This window comes from Littorina saxatilis, linkage group LG9 (genome assembly GCF_037325665.1).
Source record: "Littorina saxatilis isolate snail1 linkage group LG9, US_GU_Lsax_2.0, whole genome shotgun sequence".
In the NCBI taxonomy this organism is placed as follows: Eukaryota; Metazoa; Mollusca; class Gastropoda; order Littorinimorpha; family Littorinidae; genus Littorina; species Littorina saxatilis.
The window spans coordinates 20,247,084-20,268,369 of record NC_090253.1 but is presented as its reverse complement, the minus strand read 5'-3'; the positions used below and the strand labels follow the sequence as shown (position 1 = coordinate 20,268,369).

The 21,286-nt window shown below is 38.9% G+C and overlaps 1 protein-coding gene across 1 annotated transcript in view; it reads right to left on the bottom strand.

Annotated features, from left to right (window-relative positions):
• Positions 1 to 2,670: 2,670 nt before the first annotated feature.
• The window catches only part of LOC138975558 (PHD finger protein 12-like), a 33,184-nt gene continuing 14,568 nt past the window's right edge, over positions 2,671 to 21,286 (bottom strand). The window contains exons 11-15 of the mRNA XM_070348269.1: positions 10,291 to 10,458; positions 8,920 to 9,015; positions 8,486 to 8,568; positions 7,930 to 8,154; positions 2,671 to 7,373 (exon numbers count right to left, since the gene is read on the bottom strand). Coding sequence (XP_070204370.1) covers positions 7,143 to 7,373; positions 7,930 to 8,154; positions 8,486 to 8,568; positions 8,920 to 9,015; positions 10,291 to 10,458 — 803 coding nt within the window. The 3' untranslated portion in view covers positions 2,671 to 7,142. The remainder of the gene's footprint in view (positions 7,374 to 7,929; positions 8,155 to 8,485; positions 8,569 to 8,919; positions 9,016 to 10,290; positions 10,459 to 21,286) is intronic.

Here is a 21,286-nt window from a genome sequence, read left to right as displayed (position 1 = left end):
TCTGTACGTCGATGTCAAACATTCGGCAGCTCCTCGAGACAAATTTGTCACAAGCTTCCTTGTCAGCGATCATGTTTAGTTGGGAAGGGAATTCCAGGACGATTTAGTTCATGAAAACTGTTTAAGCAGCCTTTGGCTCATTCCACACAAAGAGAAACACTGCAGCGTCTTGGTGTGTCAGCGGGCAGGATGTAGCCTAGTGTAGCTTCCGTGAGGAAAATACGTGTAGAGAATGTACCCGCCCCCCTTTCCACACTGCAGAGCTTTGGGTTTTTGTGTGTGTTAATGGTGTCTGTATCAGATTTACCACCCTACCCGTCATATTCTTTAGTCCGGTTAATCTTAGACATTTGAAGGCTGTTGTTGTTTTTCAGGTTAGCATTTAGAATAATGAATGTTTGTACTGTTGAAATATGAATGAACCTTTCTTAGCTTCTATAAGCAACAGGTGCATGACAGGACTGGTACTGAAAAGCAAGAAAAAGGAAGGATATTACAACTGAAACCTTGTTTTATCAGTCAGGTTGTATAAGTGTAAAGTGTGCTTCCCTTGTCTTTAGTTTGTCAAAATTAAGACATTAATCTCAAGATGACACAAACATGTTCTTGTTCAAAAATGAGTGTGAGTATTGCCAACAACTCTACTCCCACTCACTTCCCTAAAATAAAATGAACACAAGTGATGTAGGCATGGGTTTGATGTACAGGTCAGTTTCAATTAGCACCAGTGCTCGATCATGTGCCAGAGAAAGTTACCAACCGGGGGTGGGAGCCAGCCATTGGGTCAGATTGCTCAATATCTGTTTGTTTGTGATATCAACCCTGCAGCTTACTCCCAGTCGGGATGTAGCTCAGTCGGTAGTGTGCTGGATTTGTATCCAGTTGGCCGCTGTCAGCGTGAGTTCGTCCTGACGTTCGGCGAGAGATTTATTTCTCAGAGTCAACTTTGTGTGCAGACTCTCCACGGTGTCCGAACACCCCTGTGTGTACACGCAAGCACAAGTACGCACGAAAAAGATCCTGTAATCCATGTCAGAGTTCGGTGGGTTATAGAAACACGAAAATACCCAGCATGCTTCCTCCGAAAACGGCGTATGGCTGCCTAAATGGCGGGGTAAAAAACGGTCATACACGTAAAATTCCACTCATGCAAAAAACACAAGTGTACATGGGAGTTTCAGCCCACGAACGCAGAAGAAGAAGACTCCCAGTCCCACCCCATTGGTTACTTTCTCATGCACATCAGCCCTGGTCAACCATATTTACATTTGATGCTACACTCAAAATAATCTGAAGCTCTTGTGTATGCGAGTACGAGTGTAAAGGCCATGTCAGACGCACAACACAAAACAGTGTTTTCTTTCAAAACAAACACAAAACAGCGTGTTTCCCATGTGACATCCCCAAAAATGTGTTTCAGAAAACACTTTTCGTGTTTTCGCATCGTGTTTAGGGTTTTAGAGCATGCTCTAAAATTTGAAAACGAGACAATGACAAAAGGTGACGTTTTCATGTCAGTATGTCCCAAATGACATCACCAGTACATTTTTCATTCTATCTAATCTGTTTTCGTTCTATTTTTTCTAATAACATGCGTTAACAATTGATTGCCAACTGGAATGGAAGAGCACAAAAAGTGTAACTTGATATGTAGTTTCTCTAGAGGGAAAAACATCTTCCACTTTCATGTCAGTGTGTCCCATGCAACATACATTTGCCAAACAGCTATGTGTAAGTAGATTATTTGTTAGTGGTATAGAACATACTGATCACCAATTAAAGTCAGTTTTCACATTCATTTTCTACCTATTTCTTATTTGTTTATTCTTTTGGCAATGGTGAAATGTCAGCAATCGTGTGTCATTCGGGACAGTAGCCATGACACCTGACCTTTTGTCACTGTCTCAAACACGTTTTGATAGTCAGCCAATGAACGCAGACAATCAGCTCATGTGACTCGGTTTCTGGCACCACGGAGAGAAAAAAATGGCCTACCCAGATGCGCTACCGATTCAGGGTAGTACCGGGCCCCTGAATCCCAACTACAGGCATGGGAATTGAAAAAAGTAAAAAAGGCTGACAATTTGTAAGTAATGGCAAAGTCCACGGCATGAAGCGCCTAGCCCTGCTAGGGGAGTTCGGGGGCATGCCCCCTCGGAATTTTTTTCTCCAAAGAACCCAAATGGTGCAATTTGGTGACATCTAAGCTCCAAGTTTGCCATTAAATTCAGTTTTTAGAACCATTTTTGCCTCCCCCATTTATTTTTTCGGCGGACACTTGCTTTTTCGGCGGAACAAACAAAAAATTCGGCGGACAATTCCCATGCCTGCAACTAGAGTATGGAACCTGTCACGTTTGACAAGAGGCAATATCAGTGGGCACTGCCAGCCGTATTGTTTACAAATCCGAACACAGGGCGGTAGCTGGACGGGTCAAGCTGACACTGACCGATATTTCTGTAAAAACATGCATCACGCTTCATCAGTGCGTTTCGCATGTGACATCCCTGCTTTAAAAACATGTGTTTCCCTGACGTTTTGAGATGGAGTTTTTGTTCAAAACATCGTTTTGTGTTGTGTGTCTGCCTTCGCCTTCCACCACACATGCAGGGTGTTTTTTTAAAATTATTATCCAAGCGCTTCCTCAAACACAATCAACTGGGAACACAATTTTATTTTGTACCAACTGTTTTTTTTATTAACTTTCTTGCCAACCCCTATCTAGTTGTAAGTATACATCATAAAGTCGGGTTTCAAATCAGGGTTGGCAAAACACAACTCAAATTTTGGAAAAAAATACAAACATGCCTATAAATCATTCAGTGATCATGAACATCCTTGACACTCATTTTGTAACAAATAAACATTAAGTATGCATGTATCTGCTATTATGTTGCAGATTTAATTTGACACAATGCAACAAGTCCAGTGGAGAGGGGTGGTTGGGGGTAAAAAGGAAGAGACAATCTCAATAGACAATAATTTATGTACACTGTTTATGATATAATACAAAAGATGACACTGTGTTAAAATATATTCTACTGTGGAGTCGTTAGACTAAGTACATATATATATATATATATATATATATATCTAATTCTTTGCTTTTTTTATGTACACTCTTTATATGTTCAACACATCTATGTCTAATTCCTTGCAATTATTTTACAAACTTTACATGCTCATGTACATTTTGTGAACAATCTGTGCACCACACACTTAAGGGACAAAACACAAATCTATGCATCATGGAATGATTGTTCACAGGTAGAGAGAGACATCACTGATGAATAGCATTTTCTCAAACAAAATCCTGAAATTTCAGGTAAAGAACAAGTTTCTAGACAATAGCTCGATTCCTTTTTTACAACAAGAAAGAAAAGCAAATGCTCATACAACCCAACTTTGCCATAAGTAATATGAAACAAATGATGTAATGCTGTAGGTCCATTACCATCAAAGAAAATGACATTTACCTAATTTTATTTTAACCCAAACTCCATCCCACTGTGACCTTGAAACATAAAAAGGATCAAACAGACTCTAGTCATGTTCAGAAGTCATCATACCTTGGAAGTATAGGAAGTTTCAAAGATATTGTTTCAAAACTATTCAAGAAATTGTAACCCAAACTTTCTTTCTTTCTTTATTTGGTGTTTAACGTCGTTTTCAACCACGAAGGTTATATCGCGACGGGGAAAGGGGGGAGATGGGATAGAGCCACTTGTCAATTGTTCACAAAAGCACTAATCAAAAATTTGCTCCAGGAGCTTGCAATGTAGTACAATATATTACCTTACTGGGAGAATGCAAGTTTCCAGTACAAAGGACTTAACATTTCTTACATACTGCTTGACTAAAATCTTTACAAAAATTGACTATATTCTATACAAGAAACACTTAACAAGGGTAAAAGTAGAAACAGAATCCGTTAGTCGCCTCTTACGACATGCTGGGGAGCATCGGGTAAATTCTTCCCCCTAACCCGCGGGGGGAAACCCAAACTTGACTTCACTGTTTTTTATTTATTTATTTATTTGGTGTTTAACGTCGTTTTCAACCACGAAGGTTATATCGCGACGGGGACTTCACTGTGACCTTGAAACTTGAGGCAGGTCAACCAGACTTGGCTTATGTTTGGAGGCCATCAAACCATAGGAGCATGTGAAGTTTCAAAGAAAAGTGTTGGAGAAAACAATACATATTCATTTTTGTATGCATGCATCACTGCTCTGACCTTTAAATATGACCTGGGTCAACCAGACAAGGGTCAAGTCTGAAGGTCATCAAATCCTAGAAGTGTGTCAAATTTCAAAGATGTACCTTCTTTGTTCACAAACATCCATCTAGCTGGCAGTCAAAACACTCATTACTATGACTCACTAAATCAGAAAAAGATCCTTTCTTTTAACTACTTTCAATCTGTTACATGGCAAGTGAAAAACAACAGAAAAGAAAAAGTAAAAAAAAAAAACTAATTCATTTTTTTTCCCTTCTATCTTTTCTTATTCAACCCATGAGAATGTACTACTTTTTTTTAACTTTGCTATTACAACTAACACCAATGAAATCAGAAAAGAAACATTTAGCAAGCTCTCACATGTAAGAGCACAGTCTACATTGCATCCTCTGTTCCCACCGAAAGAATATGCTTCAGAAAGTGTTTGAAACATGGGGAAAAGATGTGTGTGTGAGAGTGTGTGTATGACATAAATGCACAAAATCCTGTGCCTATAAACGTGCATAAAGGTAATCATTATTTTTCTTTCTGAAAAACTTGAAGTTTCTTTTACTATTACCAAGAAACAAGACAACTTTCGAGTTCGTCAACTATATGTCATGTTTCTTTTGACCATCTCTGAACCGAAATGCACCTTTTTTGGCTCTGGTTCGTCCATTTGACAAAACTATGGTGCATGTGTTTTAATCCGCGAGTAATAATAACCTTATGTTTGTTCTTATCAAAGATTAACACTGAATCCAGTTTGTAAAGAGACTCATAGAGTGGATATCAATGCTCACACATGCTAACACTAGTGACAAGATTGGCGTAATATTCACTTGTTCATTTTGGGTTAGAATAACTAATCACACAGTAATTATAACAAAATGATGCTCATCAAAATGCAACATGAAAAAAATCATGGTAAAATGCAAGTGTGACTGTAAGCGATTGTGACTACAGATGTAGAAGAATTGTATCCCTTTCCTCAGCGACTGCTCTTGTTAACTAGGCAAAAAAAGACTTTAAGGACGAGTTGCAATACAACATTTAAGCACAATTTTATGAGCATGATAGTTAGTGGCACTATATTGCTTGCTTGGAATACACAGATGAATACACACATTTACATGCAAGGAAAGAAATAAGTATTATAATACAACAAAAGCAGATGAAAATCAACGTGGTCAACAAAAATATGTCAAAGCTTCAATATAAACCCAACTTTTTTGTGTTTAACTTTAAGTAGCTGAACACATGCACCATGCAAAACAACACATCGTAAATAAAGTGATTGCGAAAAGTACTGACTCAATTTCCTTGGGGAGTGGGGGATATGGAAGGAGCAAAACCCTGTACAGGTCAACCTTGAAAAATAATATCACAGACATCAATATCAGATTACGAACACAAGAACCGCCTCAAAAACTTTCTTAACTTTAGCACTCAAGCGTATGCCACAGCATCACATCAGAAATGTTCCTTAGACTTGTGACTTTTATTTCTCTCTCAGAAAGCTTTTAAAGAAAACTTGAAGAAAAGTGAGTGATGGCTCTGAAGTATCAGCAGCAACAAAGGAACTGGGATGCACTAGAAGCAGCAGTAGTAAATAAACTAGTAGCGCTAACAACAGACATTTTATGAAACACCAAAGGCGTGCTTACAGAGCGAACAGTGTTCTGCTGAGTGAAGTTACTGCTCCTGAAGCAAGTCTATATAAAAGAAAACCAAAACTGCAAAAATGTGAACATTCTAACTTGCAGAGATTTCTGAACCACAGGAGCTTGTACCAAAGTGCATGTGTGGGAAGTCAGTTGAAGTCACCTTCTCATAACGCAAGGAGAAAGACATATTTCAACTCAATATACCCACTGGCTGATGATAGCGTCCGCAGAGTCCCCTTTGAGCTACATATCCTGAACGTTTGACAATCTTCGTCCCTTTTCAGGAGAGGGTTTAACAGGATGTCACATCCATTGACTGTCCCCACTCAGCCACCTTGATAAAAGCCCCTGTGCTCTGAACTCTACTCATGGTTCTCAAGACTTTCTATCGCAACAAATGATTTCTATCAGGAGAATGACTAAAATGTGCTACTTATCCAAAAGCAAGACTCCGCTACTTTTTTCACACAATTAGATAGGTACAATGATACCTCTTTTCGATACTTCAGGGTTGACTATGCTTGCTGAAATCTTTCAGTCTATCAATTCAATCATGAAACAAAATATGATCACAGTTCATAAAATTAATTTGACAACTGAAAGAAAAAAGATACATACCAACAGAGAGAAAAAACCCACAAAACAATGGTAAAATCAGAAAATGTAAAAAATGATGTGATGTGTCACTGAGTTTTTCTGCCACAAATGCATTCTTGTCGTCAAGAAGTTAATGCATATAATTTATGACCTTAAAATATTAAACACCAAACATGTGCAAATTCATTTTTATCTTTGGAGTCACAAAACTGCTGCCTGAACCCTGAACGACAAGATGACATTTTTCAGAAAAATACAAACATCAAAGCAATTTCGAAGTGTGCTTGTTCAGTCACGCCTCAGTAATCAGTTACTCTCCATGTAGTTACTTCACACTGTCAAATGCCGATGTACAGCAAAACCTCAAACCTCCACACCTAGATCTGATTTATTTTTTTAAATTTCTCTTCACGGTGTCATCACACTTATCTTGGCTTCAGGGACTCCCTCTCTTTCTAGACCCAAATATTGTTTAGACTTCTTGAGGTCTCAAATGAGAGGTACCACAGCAATATCCACCTCACTTGCACGACTTCTTCTAGTGACTATGTCCAAACATTTTAACTTTTGATGGGTGATCTGTCAATACTAACAGTGCGACTCTTCTGAATCAATTTCTTCGCTGTACAAAAATAAAATAAAAAATCAATTAAAAAAAATCACTGAGCCGCCTTGAGGTGTGTTTTGAGCAGCGACATCTGCTCTGGAGGTTTAACACGAGGTGGTGGTTGAAGTTCTTGTGACGCTTGGTCAACGATGCTGAAGACAAACTGGAGACACCCCACGCGGATGTAGCTGCCATGATGCAGTATTGCCGTCCCTTCCCAGCCTGCCCCACTGCCTCCGCCCATCATGAAGCTGTTGGCTTTGCAGCTACACGGTCGCCCAGGCTGCAAGATGTGTTAAATGACTAAATGACAACCTGAACCATGTTAGGGTAGACCAAAAATATCCAAAATTCCTGAGTCAAAACTTTTTGTTCATAATTTATCTAGTAAATGATAATCTTTACCCTACAAAATGTTGTGGTGTCAGATCACTGTTGTTTAGTTGATACAGTCAAAAATAAACCTTACAATATCAGACAACATTTTTTTGATTTCACACACTGTGTTCTGCAGCAATTTATACTTGTTTTTTGTGTGTTTTCTTCTTTGTTTTACAACAGATACAAAACAGATCATCCATTTCTACATTATTTCCTCATCATATCTAAAACAAATTGACTGAACAACACCAGCCCTGCACAACACGAATTCTGCTTTATGAAACTGAAAGCAACTGTTTAAAACCCTTGTATTAATCTTCTCTTTCCTACATGTGTGTGTGTGTGTCACTGTGTGTCACTGTGTGTGTGTGTGTGTGTGTGTGTGTGTGTGTGTGTGTGTGTGTGTGTGTGTGTGTGTACATGTGGGTGTATAGATAACTAAGATGACCACAACTGACCTCTCGAGACCTAGCAGACATGATGTATCGCTTGTCTTTCGAGTCCTCCTCTACGTCTAGCGCCTTCTTCTTCTTGTTTTTGCCGATGATCTCCCTGACGGCGGCCACCACAGGGGAGGGCTGAGGGGTAGTGGCTGGCTTGTCAGAGAAGTCACATGAGTACAGAACGTTGTCTACCGTCGTGCCAAAGTCACTGTAGTTTAGGAGCTCAAAGTGTCGTGTCATCTGAAAACAGAGACAATGAAAGTTTTTTTTGTTTTAAAAAAGTGAAATGTTATTTTTTTCTCAAGATTTGGATCATATCACTGTAATGACTGACAAAACGCTGATTTATCGTCCCCCTACAGCCAATTCTTTCTCTAGTCAAAGAAAAGACATACAAAAACTGATACAGTGATAAAATACTCGCAGACACGCACACACTCGAACACACACACTCTCAGAGACACACAGAGGATGATCATTTATGTCACCTGAGACCACACCCCCATCGAAAACTCTTCAATCTTTAAAGTGAACTGTGGAGAGACATTTACAGAAGATCGCGTACATTTACCTCATCATAGAAAATGACAGCATGCTTGCTGGAGATGAAGTTGCAGTGTCCAAACTGCAAAAGGGGAACATCCATGTCTGCACCTGCAAATCGAAGACAGGTTAACAAAGAAAGAATTCACCCCACGCTTCATACAAACATTGCTGCATGTGGGTCTGAAACCTCTGCCAGAAACTGTGGCTCAGGGCTCAGATTCAAATTACTTAGTTATTGACTAAAAACTGTATTAACCCAAAACACAACTCGCATTCATTGCGAAAGACTTTATGCATTTCTACATGCATCCATACTGGCAAAATGTGTTCTTCATCCATCCTTCATGTTCAGAAACTCACAACCCTACAGAATCCTTAAAAAGGCACCATAGAGAAGAAAAAAACGTTAACTCATAACCATAAAAATTACCGAGATAAACAAAAGGTGAAGCAACTTACCTGTGCCCATGCTGAGTGTGCGAAAGGGCATGGCAATGGCTTGACCCTTGCCTGTTAGCGGGCACAGGACTGCTCGTGCCCGCACTTCGCTGTCACCTGCACATCAAATCATAATTACAGTCACTTAAACAAAGCAGAAAGCTGGTAGTTTCCTGTTCTTTCAGTTTACAAGCAGTATTTTGTGAATCGCGTCAGAATTGCCTGGTTGGTTGAAAAACATTTCTGTTTCAGTGTATTCTATAAGCTTTGCAGCACTAAATCCTAAGACATCAAATTTTTATAAAATATAATAAGGTGTTTTTACTTGGCCAATTCCCAGGAATTCAAGATTGCCATCCTTGTATATGTTGTGCTTCTGTAACTGGCATTGCTTGTTTGCTCTCTTTACTGCTACATGCACTCAAGCTTTTTTTTCTCACCAAGTTATGACCAACAAATCAATGACTTCTTTCTCAGATGAGGCTGAAAGTTGACCCTTTCTGTTAGTGCTATCAACCATGACACAGTTTTGGCTGCATGCTCAACCCTTGTCACAGATTCTTGTTAAAAGTAATTGGTTCATTACATCTTCCTTGCTTCAAAACACCAGAATGCTTATCAAACTGCCAGAATTTGTATCTCAGGCAAAACATGCACCCATGACGCTGGGATGGACCCTTCTCTATTCAACCACAGCATACCTTCATACTGCCAGAATTCACACTTGAGGCAGAACGACATGCACCCACAGTACTGGGATGGACCCCGAGTATTAGTGCCAGCTACCATGAAAGGACACCCTTTGGGCCAACAGAAAAAGTGTCCTTATATTGCAGGTGGCCTCTTACGAGTTATATTTTGATCTAGAATAAACAGGGTGAGGATATAGCTCAGTCGGTAGCGCGCTGGATTTGTATCCAGTTGGCCGCTGTCAGCGTGAGTTCGTCCCCACGTTCGGCGAGAGATTTATTTCTCAGAGTCAACTTTGTGTGCAGACTCTCCTCGGTGTCCGAACATCCCCCGTGTGTACACACAAGCACAAGACCAAGTGCGCACGAAAAAGATCCTGTAATCCATGTCAGAGTTCGGTGGGTTATAGAAACACGAAAAAAAAAAAAAAAAAAAAAAAAGAAACACGAAAATACCCAGCATGCTTCCTCCGAAAACGGCGTATGGCTGCCTAAATGGCGGGGTAAAAAACGGTCATACACGTAAAAGTCCACTCGTGCAAAAAAACCACGAGTGTACGTGGGAGTTTCAGCCCACGAACGCAGAAGAAGAAGAAAGAAGATCTAGAATAAACACAAAAAGCCAACATGAAGTGTCATTTATTACGAGGTACCCTCTCATCTGAGTGGCCTCAAATAGCAGGTAGCACAAACATAAACCTACCTGGTGTCAAGAGGCCGTTGAGCAAGCCTTTCTTGCCACTACCGTGGGGGGAGGAGGAGGAGGACCCATGTGGCGAGGAGGGGGGCAGCAGTTGCTGCAGTCTCTGCCACGCCAAAAGCTGGAGAAGTTTGTCATCAAGCTTGCTCACGTCGATGTCCAGTGCACCGTCTGTGAGTAAAAAGAATGGTCAAATATTGTCGTTACAGAAATTTCCGTTAAAAACAGGTATGATAGGAACACTGTCTTAAATTTATTTGTAACAGAAGCAGTCAGACCTGTTTACCCCCATAAGTGTTTTGGAGTAATGCTCAGCCCCCAAAATAGTAATCCTGGCACAAAAATAGTAATCATCCAGCATTCGTCGCCAATTACAACGCACATGACAACTGTGTCTGCGAAACGCAATCATGCACATATATTCATCATTCACAAACAAAACACATCAGTCAGTTTTTGTAGTCATCATAATTTCAAAGAAGATCACATCAAAAGCACATGCATCACTGATTCTTTTTCTTTTGCTCGTAGTAAGCCTTTTAGAGAAAGGGAGAATGTACGTTCTGGCTCACCGATTCCGACAGACCCTAAATATTAACGCAAAATAGGCTTCTGGACTAAACTTTTACTAAAATGAAACATGCGACAAAATCAGAAAAATACTGCATAAATCCATACAAAAAAAATACAGTAAAGTAAGGTTGTTTTGAACCAATGCCGGGTCTGTCGGAATCAGTAACCCAGAACGTACATTCTCCCTTTCTCTTATACAACCACGGAAATTACGAGCCGTTGCAGGTGTTCAAGCTAAATAATTGTCTCGTATCGAAAACAAAAGCAGACGACAAATTTAGTCAGTTGGAGTTGTCTCCCGTACTCCTGTAGCATGCACTAGTCAGTTTAGATCAGTGCGCTGCATCTCAGACTCTGTGGCTGTACCAGACGGTTCGGGAATTCCCGACAAAAGAAAATATCCACACGCGGCACTGGCAACTTCAGTGTCAGCTGAACACGAGAGCGTTCGGTCTTTTAGAAGATTTGTATCTTGAAATGAAAATTAACGAATATCGCGCTGTCTGAAGGAATGGAGTACACTGTACCCACGGAATATGCGCGATATAAGACTCATTGATTGATTGATATATCGAGTCGGACAATGACCACGCTCAGGCTAAAACGATAGGACATCTGACCGACATGCGGCAATGTGAATCGGACATTTGGGGATTTTTATCGTTATATGTCCGATGTCCGACGCCTAACGACATCCCTGCCTACATTATTCTGATTGATCACAACCAAACCTACTATCATTGGACACATCCAAATGCAAGCGTCTGTTCTTGAAAATTTCCCACTGATCTAGAAATAAAACCAGTGCAATTTCCTCTGTCGCGCTTTGTTACAGAAACTCACGGTTTGGCCTGTATTTCTGATTTGTGCGCAAAAGCTTTCTTTCTTTTTTCTTTTTTTTAACATAACAATGTTTAATGTCACTGTATGTTTAAAAGACCATGGTCACATTTGTAAAAAAAATGTTAAATTAGAAAATAAATAAGACTTTGGTATATGATTTTTCCTACACCTGTGCTGAAAATAAGACATAAAAATGTTGGTATATAAGTCGCTCAAATACAAGAAGGAATGAATGGCTCGGTTTGAGTTTGTTGCAGTTGACCCTGCACAATACGATCTATGATGTTTTTGGTAACAATTTTGCCGTCTCCCCCTCCCATAGGGTGACGTATTTCACAACTTCCTGTGTTACACAAACTCAGTGATGACCAATTTTGCCTGTTATGTATGTGTACCAGAAACAAGCCAGCTCCGAAATTCTCAAGAATTCTAGGATTCTAAAAATAGTACCGTTCACGCGTGAACGGTAGGTCTTGCTGGTAAACCGGCGGCTTGGGTCACTCTGTTCCAACGCTTCGCTTCACTACGCTTCAATATTTAAGGCTGCCTTTTCAGGAGGCCACCGAGTGCACTTTATGCAAATGACTTGTGTAATATTGTTCCACCACGATTGGTTCTGGTGTATCACGTGGTTCATGAATATTAAAACTTGTTTATTGAATCAAGCTTTGACAAGTGTACTTGGTGGCTGCTTTGAAACTCAACAAAGCCTACTCCCCTTTCACAAACACTTCCCCGTCATAGCGGGTTTTCCCGATTGACAAAAATTCTTATTACACACTCAGACTATTTGCGTTTGTTCTCCAGTGGCCAATTGCATAAGAATATTCTGGTGATGAATAAACGCGCTTTGTGTCATTAGCATCTAAAGATTTCTTGTTTACAATAGTTGTGTTGATCTGATGAAGCGCGGAACTGATCTTAGGGTTGTCATGGTGAAACACTCGCTTCTGAAACAGTGCTTCCTTGTAGTTATCATGCGATATGCTCGACTTTACAACCTGTTTGCTTACACCCTTTGCTTTTTTAACCACCCCTTTCTCACTTGCAACACTGTACATCTTTGCACGCAATCCAACATACTCCTTAATTATCTTCCCATTCATTTCATCTTTCATCTTTCCAATAACCTTCTTGTTAACATTTGAGTGCAATGGTGATTCTTTAGGGTAGTCGCAAGTGTCATAAAAAGAATCTTTTCCTTTTACTGCAGGACTTTCAGCTTCTAGATCTTTGTAAATGTCATCCGCTGGAATGTCAAGTAAGAATGAATCTGTGTCTGTGTAAAGTACTCTCGATTTGGGATATCTTGGTTTCAAATAATCATACAAAAACTCAAGCATCAACAGTTTTGACAACTCTAGCACAGTAAAGCCTATGAATACTGGTTTGTCAAGCTTGACTACAAGTTTTTTCATTAAGATACCATACAGCTGTTCATGAAAGTATTTAAAGTCTTGATACTGTGGTTTGGATGTCAGCTTGATGGCCTCATTTTCTCTTGTAACAAGTCTAACATCCTTTCTCTTGTGTGGGTTTTCCATTGTCTTACCAAAGCAACTGTTGTTCATCAGTTTAAAAAAGTCTTTCTCTGATGCATCAGCGGCTTTGGTTCTCAGTTCTGTGTTTTTCATGATGTAAGGTTTCATAAACTGTTCTTGATCAAATAAAATTATACGATGAACAGCCTTCAAAATTAATCCATGTCTAATGTAAAACTGTAACAGTCTGTAGTGACACACATACTTCTTTTTGTGAAACAGATTGGGCACCAGCTTTGGAGGTTCTCTTGGGTTTACTTTTAACCTCTCAGCCGCTAAAGGATAATCATTATGTAGATCATGAAGTGATAGTGGATAGTCTAAGTCAACTTCTAGTATCCATCCCTTTCGACTGTCTGGGCCTGCTTTTAATATTGTCAGCACAACACATTGTGAAAATGGCCCTGAATAGATCTTAAAGTTCCGAAGTGGAAGCGTCTGACACATTGCCCAACCATACAAATTGTTTGCATCTAGATACATGATGTAATTAGAAGGTTTCATAGGATCAAAGTCGTCCAAGTATTTGTTGTTGGCTTTGCAGTAATTGTGTGAAGCCATACTGATTCCTCCACGTAGTCCATTTTCAATCATCTGAAGTGTAGGTAGATCTGATAGCAAGTCAATCTTTACTCCTGTAAATCTAAGAAATGCATCCCAGCTCATGCCTGGTGCAGATATGTAATGTGAAGGATCTAGATTGTAGTGCTTCATACATGTTCTTCTGTAATTCTCAAATATATCTGCAAGTAAACAAACATCAGCCAACAAATATTGATCATGATAATCACCCATTGTATTACATCCTAATTTATTCCATGCAGTCTTAGCGTGTTCATAGTCTTCGTCACTTATACCCTTACCCTTCAGCCGTGAGAAGTAAGCATCCTTTGGCGGTAACTCATCTTCATCAAACCTCTCCCACGAATCCATGTATTCATATGGATAGACTCCCTTTCTAACTAAGTCACTGTCAAAGTACTTACATGTGATTGGGAAAGCAGTTAGTGATGAAGATAAAGACTCAAGTGTTCCCATCAGATGTTGAGCAGAATCGTAGAAGTGTAAACTATTCAGAGTAAAGGCCATGTACTTTTCTGAAGACTGCGCAATGCATCTTGCTTTGTATTCATCAGTTACTGCCTGCATGATCAGATGTGAATCATAACCGCGCAAGTTATGGAAGAAGATTGGAAGCTTCCAAGTCTTAGGATCAAACTTTAATTGTAGATTACATTTGCTGTGTGCTGCTCCTCGGAACTGCCCACTTACATGATCATGATCTCTTACTATTGGATTGTCTGTGTTTGGTGTTAGACTTTGTTCGCATATCCAACACTGTGTGGTAGAGTTAAACTGTTCTTGGTCTTCAGGTTTCATAACAATGTCTGAAAGATTCAGTTGTTTGGAGCAGTCATTTCGCACTTGGTTCATTTGCTGTAAGAAGTTCTTTGCTGCATTAGGTCCTCTGTACAATTGCGGTTTAGAATGTTTACCATCTGAACTAACAACAATAAATGCATATGAACAGACTTGATGATTACTTAGAGTTACTGTTTTAGGTAGGTCTTTTGGTAAAGGTCCTTCATATGGCACAATGATAGATTCAAAGTCAGCATAAACAACATAAGGACTTTTCTGTAGTTTGCATACATTCTTAAAATACACTTTGCTGTCTGGCGGTGGTGTTGTTAACTTCACAACCGCATCATCAACGCTCTTACAATGTTGCTTGTGTATAAGTGCTGCATGAATTGATGGAATACGCAAGAGACATCGCCTACAAAAGTCTTGTTTACTATTGTGATTGCTTGTGCTCGCCATCAGTCTACTCATTGTACGAATCAAAGTGTAATGATATTTTACACCATCAGTCATTAGTAACATGTCAACATGGTTAGTATCACAATCACCAATCGTTGGTGAGTTCTTTGATATTCTGACTGGTTTCAGTTCATCTTCCTCATCCCACGTGTAAACATTTACGGTGATGGGTTTGTTTTGCTGTTCAAATTTGTCAATGCTTGTAATGCTGACAGGAAATTCAATACCAGTAAAGTTTAGTTTATTTCTGTATGCATGATAGTTAGACACTCTTTCTGCATTTTTCTTTACACTGTACAGTCTTGCCAGAACACACCACATAAAACATTTGTCATCATCATTCTTTATGTTCAGCACAGCACGTTTTTTGACAAGAGTAGGAGGTAAAGGTATGTAACTTCTACCTCTGATGGGGGCAAATTTACTTAGCTTCAATTCTATTTTTAGAATTTCACCTTCTGACCATCCGGATCCTTTCATCTTTGCATCCTCTGCAGCTTGCTCAAACCGTTTCATCATTTCATCTGCCCAGTTTCCATTCAATTCTGCCATAGAATTAAGTGCTAGTTGTCTGGTTGAAACATGAACTTCTAGCACCTCATCACTGACTGTTTTGTATTTTATTAAACTGACTATCTGCACTTTTACTGGAGGTTCAATCAACAAATTGTTTGGAATTTGTTCAATGGCGTCTTGCACACTGGACTGCACATTTTGAGGATCCGTTACTTGTAATTCAACGGTGTCAAATACTGTCGATAAAGATTCTAATACAGAGTCTTCCATCGCTGTGAGTTTGATTTTATAACTCAAAATAAAAATATAAATTAAAAAAATGAAGTTGCTTAGAATTCTTTCTCAGAGCTTCCATTTTTGTTAACACTATAAAATCTGAAATAAAAAATCATTTAACATTTGTACCGCGTGGAACTAATTGTAATTCCTCTTTTACAAAGGCTCTTTGCGGTGCTGGTTCTCTCAAGTAATATATAGGTGGATTTGTCTCTACTACTCTCTTGATTTCATGAATGTCAATACTCCAGATTGGATCCGTTGCACGCTTCCTGCTGTCACCCTCAGCTTCACCGGGTGCATATAAATATCTGACTTTCTGATTGAAAGGTAGTAATGCCACTGGTGTTGTTGACTTTGGAGCAACAGGTATTGTTTTCTGTTTGATTGCATCAACTGGTCTTAACCCTGTAGCTTTAAATACCTCCAGATTCATTGCTCTAAGTACTGATGGTAATCTTTTGACCCATTCAGTGTTACGCAATTTACTTTCTGTGTCCAAAAATTCCTGATGGTACTGATATGAAAACAGTTTTTCTGCCAACTGTTTGTTAAAGCTCTCAACAATAGCCTGTGACCTGTGGTTTCCTGGAATACCTCTCTTCACTGTAACATGATGTTTTAACAGAAGCTGGTTGACAGCTCCTTTAAACTCCTTACCATCATCGCACTGAATCATTCTGGGATACTTTAGTGGTCCACGTCTGTAAATTTCTTGCAGGGCAACAGCTGTAGCTATAGCACTTTTCTCTGTCAACGGTTCAGCATCTTTGTATCTTGTTGCAACATCAACTACAGTCAGTGCATACTTATATTTCTTCCTTCTGACTGTGTCATGCGGTAAATACAGCAGGTCTATTTGATGAGTGTCATTCGGTTTAATGTTAACAAAGTGTGGTCGTGTAATTTTTCTTGGTGCAGGTAAATAGATCTGCCAAACTGCCTGCTTTGACAACCATTTCTTTGCTATATCTTGAGAAACACCTGCTGCGTCACTGAGCTTGTCAATAGCAGTTCTTCCTTTCCAGTATCCTTTTGGGGAATAATATATTTTAGATAACAAAGCATCACTCATGGTTTTTTAAATGACAGAATATTAAGATTTGACAGCACGCGCAATAAAGTAAACAACAGCCATACCAATAACAATGAAAACAATTTCGCCCACCTTCTGCTCTTCTGAAGGCTGATAAAAGTCACCCAGTTTTGGAGGAGCACTTGTCTTCATTTTCTTTCCAGTTACAAGATAGTATTCTTGAATGGCTGCATCAACATTGGCAAAGGTTTTGTTTGCATGTCCTTGCTGCCTGAGTTTATCATTCATAAAGTCTAACTGCGCAATTCGTTTCTTCTCGTATTCATCCTGTGCTTTCGCCAGTTGTTCCATGGCTTTGTTGTGCCTTTCCCTCTCTTCACCATTTTGCAGTTTAGAAAACAAATAGTTGCTGCCAGAAAATGCAAGCGCATTTACAATCGCACCTCCCACCATCATAACCAAGCTAGCCATTTTATTGTCTTACATGTTTATATTTTCTGGAATAATTCCTTGCTTCACCAGGAAGTCTTTTGTTGCAAAGGAAGCTGTCACAACACCAATTAGTTTAGCACCGTCTTCGAAGTCTAACTTTCCCAAGTCGGCTGGTTTCATTCTGAGGAGACTTTTACCCAGCATTGTGTAACCTACACTCAAGCCTCCAATCACTGCAGCGTGATAAACTAGATTAACTATTGTCTTTTCAGAACTCATTTTTATGTTATCAAAATTAAAATATTAAAATTATTCCATATGAAATGAATCCACTGCAGGTACTACTGTGGGCTTTGTTATTGTTTGTACTGCTTTGTTTGTTGGTTTTGGTGTTTCTGATTTTGGTGTTTCTGATTTTGGTGTTTCTGACACTTTATATTTGCCTTGCCAAAGTTTGTAAAGCAAGTATCCACCTCCTCCAACAACAGCTGCTACAGCTACTTTTCTGTATGATAGAAATGAAGATTTTAATTCTTGATCAGTTTGTGTGACCTTAGTCACTTCAGGAATGTTTGGTGTCTGCTCAACTTCAGACATAATGTTCTGCTTTGCCTTTTGATTTAACTTTTTTTGTCTGTTCCATTCGGCTAGTTTTTTTCCTGCTTCTACTCTACCAGGTTTCTTTGTCACTGTGTTCACTTCTGGTATTTTCGTCTGCTCCACTGTCTGCTTCAACTGATCTGTCATCTTTTTTATTCTGAAAATTAATGTGTTTGAAAGTAATTAATCCAGCAACAAATGGTACTAATAAAGCACCAAATCGATAATACAGGCCACAGGCAAGAGATTCGAGGGACTTGGAAACAACAGGGTCATGAGTTAGATCATGTGTTAAGTCTTCCTCCGAGTCGAGAGGTGTAAAATGTCCAAAAATCTTTGTGTACAAACCTATAACAGTCTGTCCAATACTTCTAACCATCTTAGAACCAAGCACTGATTCATACCGTCCATGATACTTTTCTATATCTTCTGAGGAAAGATGTTGTACTTCTTCCACAGTTAACTGCTGCCCAAGGTAGTGTTTTGTTTTTCCACAAACAGCAAGTGAATACAATCTTTCTTTTTTATCAGGTATAGTCCTACTGTCACAGATTTCAATATCTGTAGCAGTCTGCATCAGCAATTCATCACAGTTCATTTTATTTTGATGCAGAATAAAATAAAAATCTAGTAATTAAACTTGAGTAAGAACTTGGGTAGGAACTTAACAAGAACTTAGGTAGGAACTTAACAAGAACTTGAGTAAGAACTTGACAAGAACTTGAGTAAGAACTTGACAAGAACTTGACAAGAACTTGAGTAAGAACTTGACAAGAACTTGAGTAAGAACTTGACAAGAACTTAGCAAGGATTTCTACAAACATACATACTGAACTGGTTGATCAGTTTTTAAAACCAGTTTCGAGTGCTTAGAAGATTTCAGATTATTCTTTATTCTTTCTCTCTCATGTTTGTTTTCAATGACATCATTTTCTCGAAGACACTCTTCAAAACTGTCACGGTCCTTTGAATAGAACAATGTTATTGTTTTGAGTTGCTCTCTAAAGTCTTTCAGAACTGCATTGTATTTTTGTGTTAATATCCAAACTGATATTAATGCATGTCGTCCACTGAATGCAAGCTTTGCTAGTGCACTTTTCTTTCTAACAATGTCACGTTCTGCTGCACAGTCATCAATAATAAACAGTGTTGGTGTGTTCTGAAAAAGATCGAAATAATGCTCCAAGCAAACATTTAGACGATCAGAAGGATTTACAATAAATATATTTTGATCAGACCATATGAATTTTCTCTCCTTGTATGTTCTGTTATGCTTTATGGTTGGACAGAATATGACTATGTGTTCAAAGTGATTTATGTAAACAGTCTGTAATAAATCCAAAACATATCTTGTTTTGCCGCAACCTGTTGCCCCACAAATCAAAGAACAGTGTGGATCTTTTGGAAGAAAATCTAGATACTTCATTTTAACACGTTCAATAAACAATATCCTGTAATCTGCTTTCAGAGATGTTTAACTGCGCATCTGACACAACAAACACGTAGATCTTAACTGATTTACTACTACTCCCTACTTCCTTTTCAATTTGTATTGTGATTCCTTCTGATCCGTTTTCAATTCGCCTTCCACTTCCATGCAGTTTGTTGTCGTCAGTTGTTCTCAGATCCAGCCATAACGCATATTTATTTGTCAAGAAATCTTCTACGCCAACACCGTGTAAATGTAGATCTTTAGCCACAAGATCAGATGTTGGGTCTTTCAATCTTCCTCCAGTAAAGTACTTTCTTGCTTCATCATAGTGTTGGTATGGCAGCATGCCAGATGCAAATATTTGGTTTGGCTGCCCTTCAATTGTGCAATATACTCTATTGATTAGTGGATTGTAAAACTTTTCTATTTGCCTTTCATATGAATCTTTTGGTTCCTCAAACAACATAAGTATTCCCTTCATTGACCTAGCTGGTGTATTCAAGTTAATGTTCCAGATTGGATCAGCCTGGCTTTTTGAAAGTGTACTGTGATTCAACACTCTTTCATAATAGATAGGCAGCTTAGAACTGTACTGATTTTCTATAAGTCTAGCCAGTTCAGGATGGTTTACAACATCAAACTCTAAAGAAATTCCAGACACCTTATACTTTGCTTCCGGGTCTTGCGAAAGCATAACACGATCATAACTATTGAAAGTCAGGTCGTATGACAGCCTGTCACGCAATGCTCCTTGATAGAAGGGAGGATGTGAATTTATGAGTTCAAAGTCAAGTGGAATACAAAATTTGTTTCCAAAAGCAACATTGACAGCGTTATCTTTTTTGTTGTCAGCTTTATCTCCTGCTCCTATTCTAACTTTTATCCCATTGTCTGACTGAATCCCTTGAAACACTCTGTTTTTCTTTTCATTGTCTGTCAACCAATTATCTGCGTAAACTAAAAAAACATCTGCATTATTCAATGACATCACTTCCCGCCCTTCCAGTTTGACAGTAATCTTCCTCACAATTGCTCTTCCTACATTATAAGCCAAAGTCCTATTTGCATCTGAGCCAGATTCTAATTCTAATTTGAATGATAGTCTTACAGTGCCTGGTACAATAACATCGTTCTTACCTAGATTAGGAAACCTAACAGTAAGTATTTCATTCTGATCAATAGTAGAAGGATTATTTGTAACTATAACTGTTTGCCTTATTCCTTTTACCCCGAGAGGTTCTTTCAGCCTTCTGTAAGGATCAAGAACAGAACCGAACGATTGTGCCATCTTTTTTTATTTTCAAAATAAAAAATAAGTTACAAATGGCAGAAGGTGGATTTGAAGATTTATTTGAGCCAGCGGACGACATGAGCGAAGCAATCCCTTTGGTTCCCTACCATCATTCACTGCATTATGAGGTGGCACGACATGAACTTCTGGAAGGTAAAGTTAGAGATTTCTACAAAAGTTTAGGAGAAGAACCTGATGTTTTAGATCCAAACCAGTTCAAAATGGAAGCAAATCATTTATATACAACTAGTGATAAAGGAGAAAAAGTCCAACTTACATATAAATCTAATCCTGCTAAGTTTCTATCAAAAGTTTCACTAAAACAAAAACTTACTGCTAATCGACTTAGGCAATTAGATATTGTGCCTAGCACACGGTCATCACCTTCCCATGTTGTTTCCTTACTTCAACAAGCAGAACTAGGACTACCAACTGCTACTCAAATAGAATCTGTTCCATTGCAAGATCTTAATAAACTTGCAGATGAGGCTGATCAACTTATACAAGAGATAGAGACTTCTTTTTCTGAGGAAACTTCACTGAAGACTCCACATGAACTATTACCTATGAGAGAAATAGAAGCCCTTAATCAATCACTACAAACCATCAGAGGTGAAATAGCAAATAATCTGTCA